Below are 17,674 nucleotides of genomic sequence, written 5' to 3' on the forward strand. Positions count from 1 at the left end.
CGAAATAACAGTGACCATTCCTGAATCAGCCTCAAATGGCAATTTTTATCACTAGGCAGTATTTTAAATTGCCATTTTAAAACTTTCAGTTGCTATGGGCTGTGGTTTTCTCTTCATTAAGTAAACCCGTGATAAATAAATCTTTGATAATGCGTGACTGGCTGATTGGGGGGGGGGAGGTTTGGCTCAATGCCCGATGAAGTTCCAAGATTGTAAAGATTTCTCCAAGTTTCTTGTATAGTTTCCCAGTATTCAACTATTTTTCAATGAGCCCTCTCCCTCCCACCAAAAATAAGACATTCGTGCTGGCGTGCTTGGCTCCAACTGTTCTTAGAAAAAAAAATAAACAAGTTAACTAAAATACAACTTCAATATCGTAACATTTGGTAACCAGCAAAATAAGCTAGAAAGAACCGGAAGAATAAATGGCAAATCGCAAAAAGAGGTACTGGAATAACTCAATTCTGATTTTGAAAATGAATCAAGTATTGTAGATCATAGAGAGGATTTGTAAGGCAATCCAGAATTTCTTCATTCGGTACTTGGCTATTTGTTTAAAATTTTTAAGCAGCAAAAAACGAAAAAATTCAAGAGCGATGCCCGACCCACTGTAAGTCTTTCAGGGACATTGAACCTCTTGGCTCGCGCTTTTCAAGATGGAAGCAAGTCCATTGGTTGATTCATATAGCAATCGCCCTGAGGTGCTTAACGGAATTAAACGTGTTTCGGTGATGTCACAATGTGACGTCATGTGGGAGTCTGCGAGATATATTTGACCCATTTGTGTGACGAAATGAAAGCAATCTAAACGTATTAAAAAGGTTTTTCACTCACCGTTCTCTAAAGACAGGACAGATTAGCACAAAACAAAAGAGGAGGGTATGCTTGATATGAAAAGCTAATGCCTTTAACAATCATTACTATTAATAATAGGTCTAACAACGGAAATAAGGCGTAACTAGGGTTTTCTCGGAGGAGGGGGAGGGAACGATTCAAATATGCAAATAGTTTTTTGCCTTTGTGTAGCTGAAAGTCTTATAGAAGTTTGACATTTGAAGAGGGAGGTCTGAAAGCTAGAAAACATATCCTTGGCTATGCCTGTGACAGCAGGGCCCACGTCATAGTGAGAATTTATTTTTAAATGTTATGGATGATTCTTGGGCTTGGATCAAAGCAGAAAATTGAAACAGGGTGGGATTGTGGAGTGCTCGCCAGTGATTAGGCCTTCGTCAGCTTGACGCTACGATGATTTTCACATGTGTAGCGTCAGCAAACTGACATGGTTCATTCTTTCCTCACGGGTACATGGTCAGAGTTCAGTTTTTTGATGTTTGGAGGGAATTAGGAATTTACTCCAAGATAGGTCTTAGTGTCATAGTTCTATCATTAAAACCACGCATTTTTACTTTTTATGGGAAGGGCGTAGTCTCGTCTACTCAAAATCCTCTTCGTGACAACGATGCTCCAGCATAACTGCTGTAACCAGAGAAGAATTGCTCAAGACTAAATTACTGTGGATTAGTGTAGCCCATGTATAATTTTACCCGAGGGACGGGATAAAGTAGAAAGAAAAATTCATAAAATTCCCATAAAAATGACAATTCATTTGCGACATATGGCACAACTTATTTGCGAGGGCCGAAACTTCTCACAATCCTCCCGTGCGAAGGGGGGCCATCAAAAGGCCCATCATTTGATCTTTTTTTTTTTAGAGAAAGCTTTTTTTAATGAAAGAACCTGCGAAGGAACTGTTAAGCTATATGATCTTTATTGATTCTGGAAAGGGCGTTACTTATCATACGGCATTATAATGTTTTCATAGTTACGATTAGATACATACTTAAGTAACCTTACTAATTAACCTTTCATATCACCCGAGAGCACCCATGTTACAGGCATAGCCTAAAATAATCCCATGAATCAAGGAGGATTAGAGATTAATTTCCCCTCTCCCGCCTCCCCAACCTCTTTCAATATTTATCTGAAGATTTAGGGAGCTTTAGAAAATTTTGGCATAAAAACGCCCTTTTTTGAGGCTTCAGGTGCACCCTCTCCCTCCCACCTACACAAAGTTCCACTTGTCCCCCTTTATAATAGCTGGTCTACAGTTGTAAAGTGCTATACATAATTTTATCAAGCGTCAAATGAATCAACCTGGTTAAATAAAACTTTGAAATAAATTTCTATATTGACCTTTATTTCATTTAAACTACTTCCATCCTTACGAATGAAGGCGGAATCGCTTTGCATTAGGCCTACTGCCTCGGAAACTTGGAAAATCAGTATACAATTTTCCCATAAGTCTAAATGGATTTGCAGTCTTTGAATTTCTTAACGATAGCCTTTTTAACGTCTTTGCGACAAAATCGTTGCCTTGCGGCCAAAAATGGCGAAAAACGCTACTTTCCTGCACACAGTCTTTTTTGCCACTTAAAAAGGGCACTGGTGCTTATTTTTGCCATTCTAATAAGCCTTTCCCGATTTTTAAGACCATTGGTTCGATAAAATCCCCCTGGGAAAAAATAAAATAAAAACGCGTATATAATTAGAATTACTGTTGCGGCGTAAGACACAGCCGAGTAAAGAACGAACTCTGTCCCATCACCATAAAAAGCAGATTCTTTTGATGCATCTTGTTATCAAAACTCCTTTATTTAAAGTTTCGGTTACGAGTCTCTCCTTACTTAGTTCACTTCCTCGAACTGTTTGACTGTCTTGAACTCCTCGCACAATAAATCGTCTTTGGCTTCCCGATTTTTGAAATTTAGTTATTCTTTTCTATATTATTTGCTGCAACTTTATCGTGGTTTAACCCAGTGTATCTCAATCTGTGAGCCGTGGCCCTGTACCATCAACAAGGGTGACGCAAAATATTTAAATGAGAATTCTAAAAATTGGTTAGAATTCCCGATTCTTGGAATTCTTGAAAAAAATATTTCAGCTTTCTGAAAACAATTAAATCTATGGAAAGCAAAAATAAAAGAAGACAAAATAGCAATGGCTATTCTGTCTTCTTGCACCAGTTTGTAGCCTCGAATGGAATTTGGCTTGTAATACGAAATCTCCTTTTGAAGATCACCTCTCAGACCTTATCAAATGGTTCTAAAAATACCTCAAAGTAGATAATACTGAGAAATTCACATGGACTCAAGACTCATTTAGAGGCAAGGATCAATCTGAATTTACTTCTATAGAAGGAGGATCTCTGGTTGAGTTGTCCTGTGATAATACATTGAAGACGAAATGTGGTAGCATGGAGCTTTGATTTTTGCATATCAGAATAAAGAGAATATACGCTCTTTAGTGGTAAGGCTCCGCAAATGTTAAGTCTATTTGCAGCGTCCTACTTGTGCAAACCTGGCTTTTCGGCTTTCGTGGCAAGGAAAAGTAAGGATCACTTGAAAAGTAAACTGACCAAGGAATGAGGGCCGCTGACGGCGACTCTCATTCCTTGATGACTCGCCATATCCAAATTTTTTCCGAGATTTGAAAAGTTGTGTACTGAACAACAATCCCATCCCCCTTGTTAACGATTTAGATAATGTCAATCATCATTCGATGTTCAATAGGTTGTTTCTGAATTTAAAATTTATTTTCAAAAATCTAAATATTGAGATTCCCAGTTTGAGGCAGTAATAACGCACAGCGGGGCATTCGCTCCTAAAGAGTCATGTGATCCATTTTAATTAAAAGGTTAATATAGATATTTCTTTTAAAGCTTCATGAAACCAAGTTGCTTCCCTTGATGTTTGAAAAAATTATGCACAATGATGTATAATTGGGCATCAGCTATTATGGAGGAGGGCTGGTGGACCAATGTATAGGTCGGAGTGGGGGTTATCTGATGCTTCAAAAAGGGCATTTTATATCTAAATTTGTAACTTTCCATGAGTTTTCGGGTATAAATAGAACTGGGTCTGGGGGGAGGTTCAAATTACTCCTTAGTCTCCCTTCATTTCGATTAAGACTGAATAAAGGTGATGTGGGGTGATAGTTCCCGTCCTATTGCAGATTTTTGTTCCTTTGTGACACAAAAGATTACATTCAGAAGGAGGGGCATCTTGAGTGTCGCCATGGATTCTCCAAAGAAGGGGAGGCAAGTATTACCAGGAACTTTTTTGTCGACTTTTGTTTGGAAATACTAGGTTGTGTGTTTATTTTTGATATAAAAGCAGTTACTTGACAACGAACTGTAAGTAAGGTACGAGTCGTGCTTATACCTAAACTTAAAAAAAAGTTGTAATAGAAATATATACATTAGAAGAATCAACTCTTGATGATAATTCCAGGGATATAAAATTCGTTTAGTTTAAAGTAACTCAACAAAAGTTGCCAGAAAGAATTTGCCCCGTTTCTGAATAAAAGGGAGGCTTTCGCAACTGTGTTTCTTCATTTGTAAAAAAAAGTTTTAAATTCAATCATCTAACCTTCCTTCATTCATTTTTTCAAATGTATTCGTGCACCTTACTCACTTATTACTGCATAAAAGAAACTAAGTGGCAAAGAAATTGTATCAATCCTCAGGCAAATTTTTACGCTGCCAATCTAAAGTGCTACCAATCAGTTCACAAGCATTGATGTATACAATTTCACAGCAAGCACTGGGGGGGGGTGTGAGTTTATGATGGCGGTAGCCCTCACCATATCTTTGATATGATTTCATAAACGATCAGAAATTCAATAGGAATTTTTTTTTCAAATTAAAGTACGGGATGACATTATTCAAACTTAAAACGAATAGAAGTTATTCTGAACATAAGGGGAGCTGCCCCTTCGTCAACCCACTGCTATTTAGAATAAAGTTCATTGTACTTTAAAAAGGTTATTTATTTTAGTTCAACGGCCCTCGGGGTTTAAGCAGCCGTTTTTAAATAATTGGGACACAAAGTTGAATTTAAACGCAAAGAAGCAGGGGCTGAGGAGGGGGAAGCCCCTCTCATATACGAATAATTTCAGTTCATTTTAAGTTTTAATGTTATTCCTTGCTTTGACTTGAAAAAAATGTTGTTTTTTTTAAATTTAATTCGCGTAAGATCCATCACATAGAAACTTCTTGTACAAATCCATCATTTCTTCTACCACGCTTAAAACGTTTTCGATGATATTCCAAAATGGTTTTCTAACTTGAAAAGATTGTAAGGTCTATAATCTCTTGAAATTTTTGACTACAAAATGTTAGTCATTATTTACATAAAACCTTGCAATTAACCTGACTCAATTAGAATCCCAAACGATGCGCAAATTTCATGGGAATTTTGGAATCAGAGGACTTCGACCGAATTTGTGGTTCTTTTTTTCTTAAATACTATTATATGATCGTGCCTAAAAACGAAAGAATTTATCTCACATTTTCATACTTAACAGGAAAGCGAAAATAAAATCCTTAAGCTTTTCGTGGGAACAGCTTTTTGTTCAAGGACTTGAATAAGAAATATGCAGTAATTAGTGTTTAGCTGAATTTGGCTTCATTTTGGTACATGTAGTTCATAAAAAATTGTTAAATGGTATTTGAGCAAATGACACTAAAGCATTTGTTGTCCCAATCATGGTCAGCACACCTTTTATAGCCATCTTCTGTGAAGCGAATACGCCTTTTCAGATGTGACAAGTGGATAATAATTTGCTAGAGGAATTCTTCTAATTCGGTATAGGGACAGAAGGTAGAATATATAATAATTTGAGTATAATATATAATAAGGGTATAATAATTCAGTATAAAGACATAAGGCAGAGTGTGTTTTCTTACCACTATTCTGCCATCACAGTACCATTCTTACCCCTTCTCCGCCTTCGCAGTGTTATTGTTTCAGCTTGATACAGTTAGAAAATTTGTGTTATAGTTAGGAAAATATATTTCGCTGCAGAAGGTCTCCGCTATGGCGTCATAAGGGTGACGTACAGCTTGTGCAGTTAAGTTAAAAAAAGTAACGCATCAATGTGAAAGGGGCTTTACGGTTTTATACAGCTTTGTCTAGGCAAGTTAAATGTACTGTACACATGATATAGGTTAAAGTTCAGTACACTAGATAACCAGTTCTTAGGTTTGGTACGTTTTTGGTAGTTTTTAAAGAATCTTGGGGTTTTAAAATTTACTTTACCTCTTGATGGGTGCGCTAGCCTAAACCGTTTCTTTAAAAAAATTGTCTGCACCCCTCATCGTTTTTATGATATCGAACGTCCTAGACGGTCATCCATATCGTTCATCATATCGAACATCCTAAAGGACATCCTAGATGGTCAATCATTTCGATTAAAAGCTTCCGTCAATCAATTGATTAAAGCATGATTCACCGTCTAGGAGCCTGTTTAACGAGTGAGTCAAGCGTTGATGGTGACTGATAGAAAATTTGAAAGACTCAATCGGTTCCTAGACGGTCAATCATGCTTTAATCAATTGATTGACGGAAGCTTTTGATCAAAATGATTGACCGTCTAGGGTGTCCTTAACTCTTAACCCACAGCAACAAATTCGCAGGAAGGATAGTTTTGTCTATGCTCTTGAGACTGAGAAAATTTAGTTACGCTTCTGTCAAGAAAGCGAGCAAAGAAAACTAATATTTCTAACATTACCTTTTTAATAAACCAAGGACATTTATTGACCTTCATACTATAGCCAGCCCGCTGGAATCGTGACTCCAGTAAAGACTCCAGCGTTTTTTTCCTACCGCAAGGGTAACATGTTACAGTTTTACCAGCCCTTCCCAATAAAAATGCATACTACCACGCCCAAAATAAAAATTACTTTTTTGGCTAAACATCTAATAACATTGGCTTTAGACCTTGAATGGATATAGACTTTTTCAATGTGCTTGATTGATGTTTTTCCTACTTTCTCAGTAAGCCTCTAATTTAAAAATTGTGTAGCGAATAGTAATAAATCATTCTTCGGCTATTTTTAATTTGCCCCAAAAAAGAAGCTTTTGAGCTTTTGATTGCTTTACTCTCAATCGGAAGTTAACTGCAGTTTAACGACTAATAAATCATCTAAATTTAATCTTGAACATTTCAGCTTGAGATATTGTTGTACATGGTAAGGAGAATTTAGTTATTTTGAATAAGAGGGTAGGAATTGATGGTAAGGGGGGGGGGGGGCGTGTACATGTTTTTCGGGGATGTCTCCAAGTGTGATAGATTATTTTATTGTTAGTAAGGAACTTTTTACTCGGTGTACGGATTGTGAGGTTATGGGGACACAGGTTTCAGACCATTTGTCTATAAGAGCTTCTGAGGGGTACACTAGATCGTTAAAAGGATAAACAGGGTAGAAGAAAGATAAGGAGAGTGAGGTAGTGAAAGTAGATAAGCCCCTTAGAATAGATAAGACTAATGAGGAAATATTTACGCTATATTTTTCTGATTAAAGTTCAGAGAAAAGACCAGAGAAGAGAGCTCAATTGACAGAATAGGGGGATCTTGAAGCTTCTCTCACAGAACTTTGTGGTATAGTGTATGATATAGGGAAGGAATCGAGGCTAGGGAATAGAAGAAAAGTTAGGCACGAGGGAAATTTTTTTGATGTGGAGTGTGAGAATTGTGTGAGGGGAGTGATAGAAGCTTTAAAGGATTTGAAGGGTAGTGTGCCAAATTAAATGTATGAGCGATTAGAATCGTGTCGAGAGTAGAGAAAGGAATATAGAAAGCTAGTTAAAAGAAAAATGTATAAATTTAAGCCAGAAGAAGCTCGTAGGATTAAGAAAATGTTTAGTATGGTAGACTTTAAGGATTTTTGGAACCTTGTGAAGACTTCTGTTGGATGGAGAGGTGATGTCTCCCCAGCTGAGAGCTGGGGTGAGTATTTGGAAGGTAGGTATGAGGAAGTAGGAGAAGTTGAACCACTAGATAAGAAGTTTTCAGATTTAGATAGGGTTATTGATTTCCCGTTGAGTGAAGATGGTTCAAAGTTGGTTATTGAGTTGAAGAATAAGGAGTTGTGGGAAGTTATGAAGAAAATGAAGGGAGGATCGGCGCCAGGAATAGATGGAATTCCACTGAAAGTGTGGAAGTGGAGTAGAACATGGATTATTTCGAATTTAAGCCTTTTGTTTTCGGCATTTTTGAATAAAGGGTGCTAGCCTAGGGAATGGTCGATATCTATTCTGGTGCCGTTGCATAAGAAAGGAGATAGGCTAGTCCATAGTAATTATAGATGTATAAATATGGGGAATAGTATTAGTAGCCTTTTTTGGAAGGTATTATGTTCAAGGTTAGATGAATGGTTAGAAACGCAGAAGAAGATGACAGATATAGAGGCAGGTTTCAGGAAGGGATATAGTGCTATAGACCAGATATTTATTTTGAGTGTGTTGATAAGAAAATATGCTAGAGGAAGAGAAAATAGGTTATATGCAGCTTTTCTGGACTTGAGAGGAGCTTTCGATGAAGTAGTTAGGAAGCACTTTATCGAGAGTCTGCTACAATTAGGATTGCCCTGGAGATTTGTTAGGATATTAGTAGCTATGTATAGTGTAGTTAGGACCGTAGTTTGAGTTGGGAAACAGTTTTCAAGAGTAGGCTAATTAAAAGTATTAGAGGGGTTAAGAAAGGCTGTAGTTTATTTCCTAGACTATTTTTTTTATTTATAAATGATATAGAAGATTATTTTAGGAGTAGGGCTGCATCACGTATTGAGTCATCGTGTAAATCTTTGCTTGCTCTCCTTCTCGCGGATAATATAGTGTCGGTTGCAAAAAGTGGAATAGAGTTGCAAAGATTGTTAGACTTGAACCATGATTATTTAGTTGAGAAGAAGTTAATTTTAAATGTTGATAAGTTAGCGGTAGTAGTTTTCGGAGAAAAAGGGGGACAAAGAGAAATTTTTTATGTGAATGGTAGTGAGTTAAAGATTGAAAAGGAGTTTGTGTATTTAGGGTGTAAGGTTATATCTAATGGAAGGTGGAGTAGTCATGTTGCTTTAATGGAGAGAAGAGGACTTTGGGCGATGTGGAGTGTGTTAAGAAGTAGTTTAATAAAGATAGGCATAAGTTATATTAAATTAATGAAGAGGATTTTGATAATAAGATAAGACCAGCATTTAGTTATGGGTGTGAAATTTGGGGATTTGAAAAGGGGCTTAAGCTAGAAAGGATCCAGTTAAATTTTTTTTAAAGACTGATATGTCTAAGTGATGAATTTTATGGGCTAGTTTAAAAGGTTGATTTCGGGTTGAGCAGTGAAAGAGTTATAAGGCTAGTTATTATGATTTATTGAGAAAAATTAGTATCCCTCCTAGAGGAGAGGACACCAAAAGTAGCTTACCAATAATCTTTGAGAGATAGCAGGAAAGGTTCTTGGGCTAACCAATTTAAAAACATTTTATAAGCTTGTGGGGAAGTTAGGCTGTGGGAAGGGGGGAAAGGTTTAGTGGTAGAAAGGCGGGCGGCAGCCAAACAAGTTAAGTTTATTTTAGAGAGCCAGGAGATCCAGAAATGGCATTGTGATATATCCTCGTCACCTTCTCTATCTCTGTATGCTAGTATTAAGGACCTATGGGAGGAGAGGAAGTGTATTTGAAGACGGGGCCTAGTAGGGAAGAATTAAAGTGGGTAATACCGGCAAGGGGACATTTAATAACATTTGGAGACAGGGGCAAATATTTGGGGAAGATCAGGTTGCATGCTGGTGCCTATTTTGTCCGATGCGTGGGGACAATAATGATTATTTAATTAATTTTTTATGTTTATGTAAGGAGTTAAGAGGTTTGAGAGAGGAATTTTTTCTGGGGTGGTTTGAAAGGGAGGAATGGGTGGGTAATATATCAAGATATAGATATTTTTGGGGATAATGAATTTGGGAAGATTTATTGGACTGGGCATGGAGCATAGAGATAATTTCCTTTAGATTTATTTTTTATTTTTGTTTTGTTTATGATAAGGGAATTTTCATTTATTATTTTTGAAGGGTATTGTGTATTAACCATGGCCCAGTAGGGCTTTTAATGTTAATAAATCATATCATGTCATGTTTAGATTATAGATTTTTTTTTTTATTTGCACTGACGTCTAGAAATATTTAGAACATAGAATTAGTATTTAGAATTATAATCTTTCTCTTACTTTCCCTGTAAGGTTCTAGCTTGGAAATTTGGTTGCAAAATGAATATTCTTGGAACCAGAGATTTGCCTTAAAAGACAAAAAAAGTCATTTCTGCATTCTCAGTCGGAAGTCAAAGGCTTATTTGAGTCCGTACTTTCTAAGCTTGAGATTGTAAGACTTTCTCGGAAGATAATACGTGTAACTGTTTTATTTATGGCCCGGCAATGTATTCCAATGAAAATCACAGCAATAAGAGTAAAACATATTTTTTGATTAATATCAGTCTGAGGTTCTTTACCTGCGGCCGCGATCATGGAGAATTAGACAATATGACATTGAAATTCCTTTTTTAGGCATCTGCCCCCCCCCCCCGTGCGTAAAGTGACTCACCACTCATCCTCCATAATAGCTGATACGCAATTACACATCCCTAAGCATATTTTCATGAACAATCTAGCTAATCAACTTAGTTAAATTCAGCTTTAAGATAAATGTCATTATTAACCATTTATCTTGTTCGAACTACGTGACTTTCCAGGAACGAATACGCCACCATTTGACATCACCTATTTTCCAACTGGGAAGCTCAATATAAAGTTTATTGACAGTTTTAAATTGATTGGCTATCCCAGAATTTTCAATTAATAACAACGTGGTCTTTTGGACAAAATCGTAGTTTTGTGCCGCAAAATGGCAAAAATCACCACTTTCTTTTTGTATAAAGTTTTGGTCACTTAAAAAGGCGCTCGAACTTTTAATTTACGTTCGAATGAGCACTCTACCGATTTTCTAGGATTATATGTTCGATACGATCATCCCTGGGGAAAAACAATTACATCCCCATCTCTGGTCGTTCTTCTAGGGCAAATAATGCAAAATTCTACATTTCTATGCATAGGAGCTTGAAACTTCTGCATTAGGATTCTATGATGGAGTGAACCGAACGATGTGATTTTCGTTTAGATCGCTTGATTTTCGGGGGGTATTTCTCCTCTTTTTAAAAAATAAGGCACATTTTCTCAGGCTTGTAGCTTATGATGGGCACCATTAAACAAAGTGAATTTTATATATTTGGAATCAGCATAAAAGGATCATTCTTTTTTATCTTTTATTTTTTGTTAAAATTGCTTATTGTAGAGTCGCTCCTTACCTACAGTTTGTTGTCACGAGCTGCTTGATTTTTTGACGTGCAAAGCGCGGGGCGTTATCAGGTATCAAAATGGCATTCCTGTGTTAAAGGGCCATTGTTATGAGATTAATGGGTAAATATTGTTTCTAATCGCATCTTTTATAATTTAGAACAAGTGCAAAGCTCAAGCGAATCTGCAAGTTCTAGTAAACATTTTGTGCCGTGCAAGGTTTGTGGAGATAAAGCATCTGGTTACCATTATGGTGTTACATCCTGTGAAGGTTGCAAGGTAAAGAAACTTAGTATATATTGAATGTTTTTTTTTATTTTATTTTATTTATTAGCTTGCCAAGGAATATAAAACAGATTACAGGTCATGCTATTTTTCAAAAAAAGAAAGAGCCGTTTTCGAGAAATTAAATAAAAAAAACCAGTTTTTTTCAACTGAAAGTAAGGAGCGACATTAAAACTTAAAATGAACAGAAATTATTCCGTATATGAAAGGGGCTGTCTCCTGCTCGACGCCTCGCTCTTTACGCTAAAGTTTCACTCTTTGTCACAACTCTACTTTTTAAAACAATAACAACTTTAGCGGATAATGGATAACAAACTGCTTCAAAAGGAAAAAATCTTTAAGTTTTAAGGTTTGGTTTTTTATATTTTTCACAAATTTTATTCTGCACTGAAGACGGTCAAGGGGAGGTCTTAACCGAAATATTTGCATAATTTTTCAGTTTTTTCACTGGCTGTTTATTGTCCTCGTTTTCTTTCTTTCTTTGATTTTATGTTTTATTGAGCCGAGGGGCTCCTTGCTTACAGTTCGTTAACACGAACTATTTGAAAATGATAAATAAATACATAAATTAATACACAATTATTGTTCGTTTATAAAGCTAGTATATATATTATGGAATAAAAGAATATTAAACCAAAACTTCAGTTTCCTTTCTTTGTGGTTGGGGGTTGGGTAGGGGATTTTCGGAATTGTAATCACTTTTGGGGATGAACAAGTTAAATACTGTATCAAGTACGCGTTCAAGATCAATCGACCAATGCTCATTACTTTCTTCATCACTAAATTTCAGTTTGTAATCAATCATTTACATAAATTTGTTTAAAACGGCTAGCAAAAGCGTTTAGATTGAACAATTAGCTCTCAGTGTAAGTTGCAAAAAGTACTCAAATAGTCAAAGTACTTAATGTTCCAACACTGTCTATAGTATGATTCCTAATAAAGTTTTTGCAACCAAATTTGCTGCTCCAATTTTCCACCAGTTTTTGGGCCAAGTGCGGAGATTTACAGGATTTCGCAAGTTTTGTTATTATTATTTTCGCCTTTTGGAGAAAGAGTTGTGCCAAATAACCAAGTTCGATTACGATTAGTAAAGTCACAGTCAAAATATGAAAGGTCAATTATTTTCATCCTTAATGTCCTCTTGCATTATAAGTACATGATATGAGCGGAAAGTGCCTTTAATCCCCAGCCGTTTCACATCTCATAAAACATACCCAACATAAGATAGTAAGAAAACCTAAGGGGCTGGGACCACCATTATAAGCACCGGAAAATTATTATCATTTCGCATCACGGATTGTCCACGATATATTCTTTTTTTGGTACTCATTTGTTAGCCAGTATACACTCGAGAATTTGGATCTATAAAATCAGGCAATAACCGGTTTATTGCTGTTTGTGTACGGAGACAATTAGCTTCGGCTCAGTGGAAAACTACATTGTAGCTATATTTTAATAAATATTTAGTTGGTATTTTGGTTAGATTAGGTTAGGTTATACTTTGCATGCAGACCCGCTATACTTAATCCTCCGCCCCCCCCCCCTAATGAAAAAAATAGGATAAGTAAAAGACGGTGATAATTGCAGTTAGTTAGAAAAAGAAAATCCAAATATTTTGGTCCCTCTGCCCAAATGTCCTCATTGCAAAAAAAGGTGCAAAAAATATAGATAAAGCTCCTCTGGACAGAATCAAAACAAAACAAACCTTAAAGTTAATCACTAAAATAGAAAAAGCCCTTCCTAAGCAGGGCCTTAATTTGCTATGGCGCAGGGGGCAACCGCTCCTCCCAGACCTCGATGTGCCACCCTCCAGACGCCCGTTTGCCCCCCCCCCCCCCCAGAATAAAGTTTAGTTTCTTCCAAAATCTTGTCAAAACTAAGATAAACCTGCATAATTCAAGCATCAATAGAAACCGATCAGTTTTTTTGTACATATTTACCTTTATAGTACTATAAGGTATCTTTATATAGTACTATAAAGTACATTTATAGTACTTTTAAAGTACTAAATAGTCTCTTTATGGAAACAGATCGCTTATATTGTTTAGTTTTTACTGTCATTTTCACTTGATTTGGGAAAATTGTCTCCAACTTTGCCCTCCCCACATGATTTTGATGAAATTACGCCCCGGTTCCTAAGCAACGGTAAAAAGGCAACTGAATAAACATATCAGACATTGAATGGCCATTCAAACATGGGAAATCATTGTGTCAAGCTATTTGAAATGTTTGTTGCTTACTATGTATGGTATTATCAGATATCGGCTGTGAAAAAGAAGTTTATGAAATAATTATATGAAGGATCGGAATTAATTGATTCATTATAGATATTGAACCGAAATTTTGAAATTCGGCTGAAATGTTTCCATTCCATTCTTCTTTTTAGCTCTGGCTCGAATTGTCCTCGTAGAATTGGTTTCGCAATCGCACTTTTGTTGCCAAGGTGGTTCAATATTTAGTATATATCATAGTTTTATAGAATCTATGTAAGATAGAATTTATTATTTGTTCATCACAACACAAACTGAATGAGGCCCCAGATAAAACACAACGTTGTATAAAAAAATTTACGCTGTTTACTTGTATTTGCTGACAACACTGCTTCAGCGTCTTAACGGTGCAAAACTACAGTAAGAGCGGTATTGCTAGAATATCAAAACCTTAGGAGGCATAAAAAAGGGGCTGTATACAGCTTTATCTTGTTTGCTCAATTTTGCTCGACAGGTTGATGCTCTCTTGGGGCATAGCCAAAGACGGTAGAGGAAGCTCTTGTTTGTATCCTAAACATGCAAGGAAGATTTTTTTTTTCTTAATGGCCAGCCTAACTTAACGGTTTTCAATATTGCCTATTGATTTCATGCCAACGATTTTGTCCAGACAAATTCTTTAACGCAGTCGAGATGTGGTTTTTTGCTTTTTGTCGTCTAGCCTTGAGTTTTCAAGTTTACCGTTTGCTCTTGGGCATAAAGACTATTTAAACAAGCACTGTTACACCCATGTATTCCCAAGTCACGAAAAAAGTTGAAAGCATACTATAAACAAGCTTGAGTCTACATGATCCGTTTTATTTCTTTCTCTTTTTTTCTTCTGATCTTTACATAAGAGGAAATACATATTTATTTTACGGTTTGAACAATTGACGGATATCAGTTATCATCGTTAGAAAACTCGGGGGGAGGGCTAATGGCTGATAGGGTGTAGTTTTAACCCCCTCCTGCTTAAGACGTTGACTTGATACCCCTAATGTCCAGCCCCTTTATTTAATAATACTAAGAGTATCCTTAGACATCCTTCGCCTCTAAACCTGAACCTCTTTTAATGGCTGTATTTATGTTAATTATTAAATAATGTTTTTTGTGGTATTTGTGCATTATTCGGTACACACTCGAGAATGTAGATCTATCGATAAAAATATAACCGGTTTTTACCTTCCACTATCCGAAGAAAATTAGCTTGGGCTCAGTTGAAATCTACGTTGTAGGTATATTTTTATTAAATATTTAATATATAGAGATGGCATTTTGATTGGGTTAGGTTAGGTTTGGTGTTTAATGTAATGCGTTTCTTTGCGGCCCCCTACCATAATTCTTTGTTATAGTTTTCATAAGTTTGTTACTAAAGTATTGTATTTCCATCATATTTGATGGATTTTTTACTCGGATGAGTTTTTTTTGGCTGTTCGTATGGGCACTACAGTTTTCATTAATTTTTAGCTGCCTTATGATGACCGTTCTTCCAGATCGATGGCTAGATATACTAAAGCCTGTAACACGTTGAAGTTTCTAGTGGAAAAAATTCTTTCTATTTCTCTAGATTATATGATCATTGGTGACCTCAATACGGATATAAATAACCCATCAGTGAGAAGTGATTTGTTGTTAGATTGCCTTCCATCTTATCATATTATACCCAAAACTCATCCGTATTCTTATATTCACCATTCAGGCATTAAGAGCAATATTGATCACATTATTTGCTCACCTAGTATTATTACATCAATAGTGTTTGTACATGCTGAAGAACAAGACTTAGAACATCTCCCTATCTCACTTACTCTTACGCTGAATTTAAACCCTGCAAGTTTCTGCAAAGTACCCCAGTCTCCAAAATGATTTGAAAAAAATAATTGGAAGAAAGCTGATGCTCCTCTCTATGCGTTTACACTAACAAGCCTGCCGTTTGTTATACGAGTTCCCTATCATCTTCTTCAGAGCTCTATACAAGTGAATTGTAAAAAGGACCTGGATTGCTATTATAATCACATGATTAAATGTCTAAAAGATGCCGAGGCAGTTGCAGTGCCGTTGCAACATGTTAGACGTGGTACGCAAAAACCTATTTGGTCTTTAGATCCTAATTTAAAAACTTTGAAAAATAAAGCTAAGTTTTGGTTAAAAGTTTGGAATGAATGTGATAGACCGCCTTGTGGAATTATATCTGACCTTAAGCGTGAGACGCGCAGGGAATATAAAAAAATATCTTAAGTCAATGCGTTATCGTGGTATGGATTTTCCAGTGTCAAAGAGAGAATGGCGAAAAGTTATTAATTCTGAGTCGATTAGAAGTGATGTACCAAATAGTGATTGCCTTCCTGCATCTGCTTGACATGGCCATTACTCGTCTATTTTTTCTAATGTTAATTACCGTGTGCATTCTTTGTATTCTCATTCTCTCTGCTATTTTTAGCACCCCTCTATCTCAGTGTCTTTGTGTTCCCATTTCTCTTTCATCAGTAATTGAAGCAATTAAAAAACTTAAATAAGATAATGTTGATAATGATGGTATCTCTAGATTTCACCTTTTATTAGATTGCTTCCCCCTTATTGACCATAGACACCTACTTCTCCAGATGTGTATTTGTACTTCTAGTGTACCGGAGAGTTTTTTGTGTGGTACTATCTCTTCAATTTTAAAGAAGCGGAATTCTCCTTTTATTTGCTCTTCTTACCGACCTATTACTGTCTCTTGCACTTTTAGTAAAGTTCTTGAGCATGTTTTTACTACCTTTTGTGACTAATAATATGCTTGAGAGAGATAACCAGTTTGGATTTAAGCCCGGAGTAGGTTGTCAACACGCATATCATGTATTATCTTCTTTGCTCCTTGAAAATTCTTCTAAGGGAAGGAGTATATTTGTTTGTACTTTATATCTATCAAAAGCTTTTGATAGTATATGTCATAGTCAGCTTTTTTCTGCTCTTCGTGGTCGCGGTGTCAATCTATCGGTTATTTTGCTTTTTCGGTACTGGTACTCTAATTCTTTTCTTCAACTGAAATCTGTGCCTGCATCTATTAATAAATTGAAAAGAGGTTTAAGGCAAGGTGAGTTTTATCTCCGACCCTTTTTAATTTATGTATTTTAGGAGTTCTGGCAAAGATTTCGGCTACCTATCTCTCCGGTTTTTCTGATGTTTCCTACCTGGCTTACGGTGATGATCTGCTTCTTATAAGCCGTACTAAAACTGGTTTATCTAACATGGTTTCTCGTGTTGGCACTTCTTTTTCAGACATAGGCCTTTCTCTTAATGTAGATAAATGTAAATTTCTTTCTTTTAATAATATTTCTAGTACTTCCCTTCGCTGTAGTGGCTTTACTATCCCTCTCGGAGATTCTCTTCGATGGCTCGGTATTTCTATTACTAATAGTCTTCCGAGCTTGCGCCAGCGCACAGTCTCAGATATTAATATGAAAATTAAATTAGGATATGCTAAGATTGTTGCCAATAGAGGTAAATATAATAAACTCGCGTTAGCCAAGCTCTACTCAACTTTTTGTGACCATTCAATTCTTTTTGCTTCTGGAATTTTTCTCCTTCTAAAGAAAACTGAGTTAAAAAGAATCCGGATTAATTATTTTAGATTTTGTAAATTTTGTTGTTTCTTCCACCTTGGACCAAAAACCGGGTAATTATTAATAAATTTCTTTTTCCTAATATTACTGAAAAACTGGAAGCACTACACAGAAAACTTTCAAATACTGCTTGTATCCGTTTTTCTCCGCACCATCACCTTATCAGGTTTTTTCAGTCGTAAGTTATTTTTCTTTTATTTATTTAGTTGTTTTTCTCTGTTTGGTCATTCTATAATTTAGATTTGTAAAGAGCGAGTAAAAATCCAATAATGAGAATATTAATGCCAGCTTATTAGATTCTGCAAGTTGTCAGTTTTTTTTTTTTTTTTTTTCTCTTTTCCTCTTTTCCCCCTCCTTTCACGTTATT

At 36.0% G+C, this 17,674-nt stretch overlaps 1 protein-coding gene across 2 annotated transcripts in view; it reads left to right on the plus strand.

The window, feature by feature from the left end:
* LOC148954988 (ecdysone-induced protein 78C-like) overlaps positions 1-17,674 on the plus strand; it is a 199,551-nt gene that overhangs the window by 126,979 nt on the left and 54,898 nt on the right. For both annotated transcript variants that reach the window (XM_089099588.1, XM_089099597.1), the window contains exon 4: positions 11,332-11,450. In XM_089099588.1, the coding sequence (XP_088955714.1) occupies positions 11,332-11,450 (119 nt within the window). The remainder of the gene's footprint in view (positions 1-11,331; positions 11,451-17,674) is intronic.

The sequence above is a fragment of the Artemia sp. Qi Xiang Cuo genome, chromosome 2 (genome assembly GCF_049724085.1).
Source record: "Artemia sp. Qi Xiang Cuo chromosome 2, ASM4972408v1, whole genome shotgun sequence".
NCBI classification, from domain to species: Eukaryota; Metazoa; Arthropoda; class Branchiopoda; order Anostraca; family Artemiidae; genus Artemia; species Artemia sp. Qi Xiang Cuo.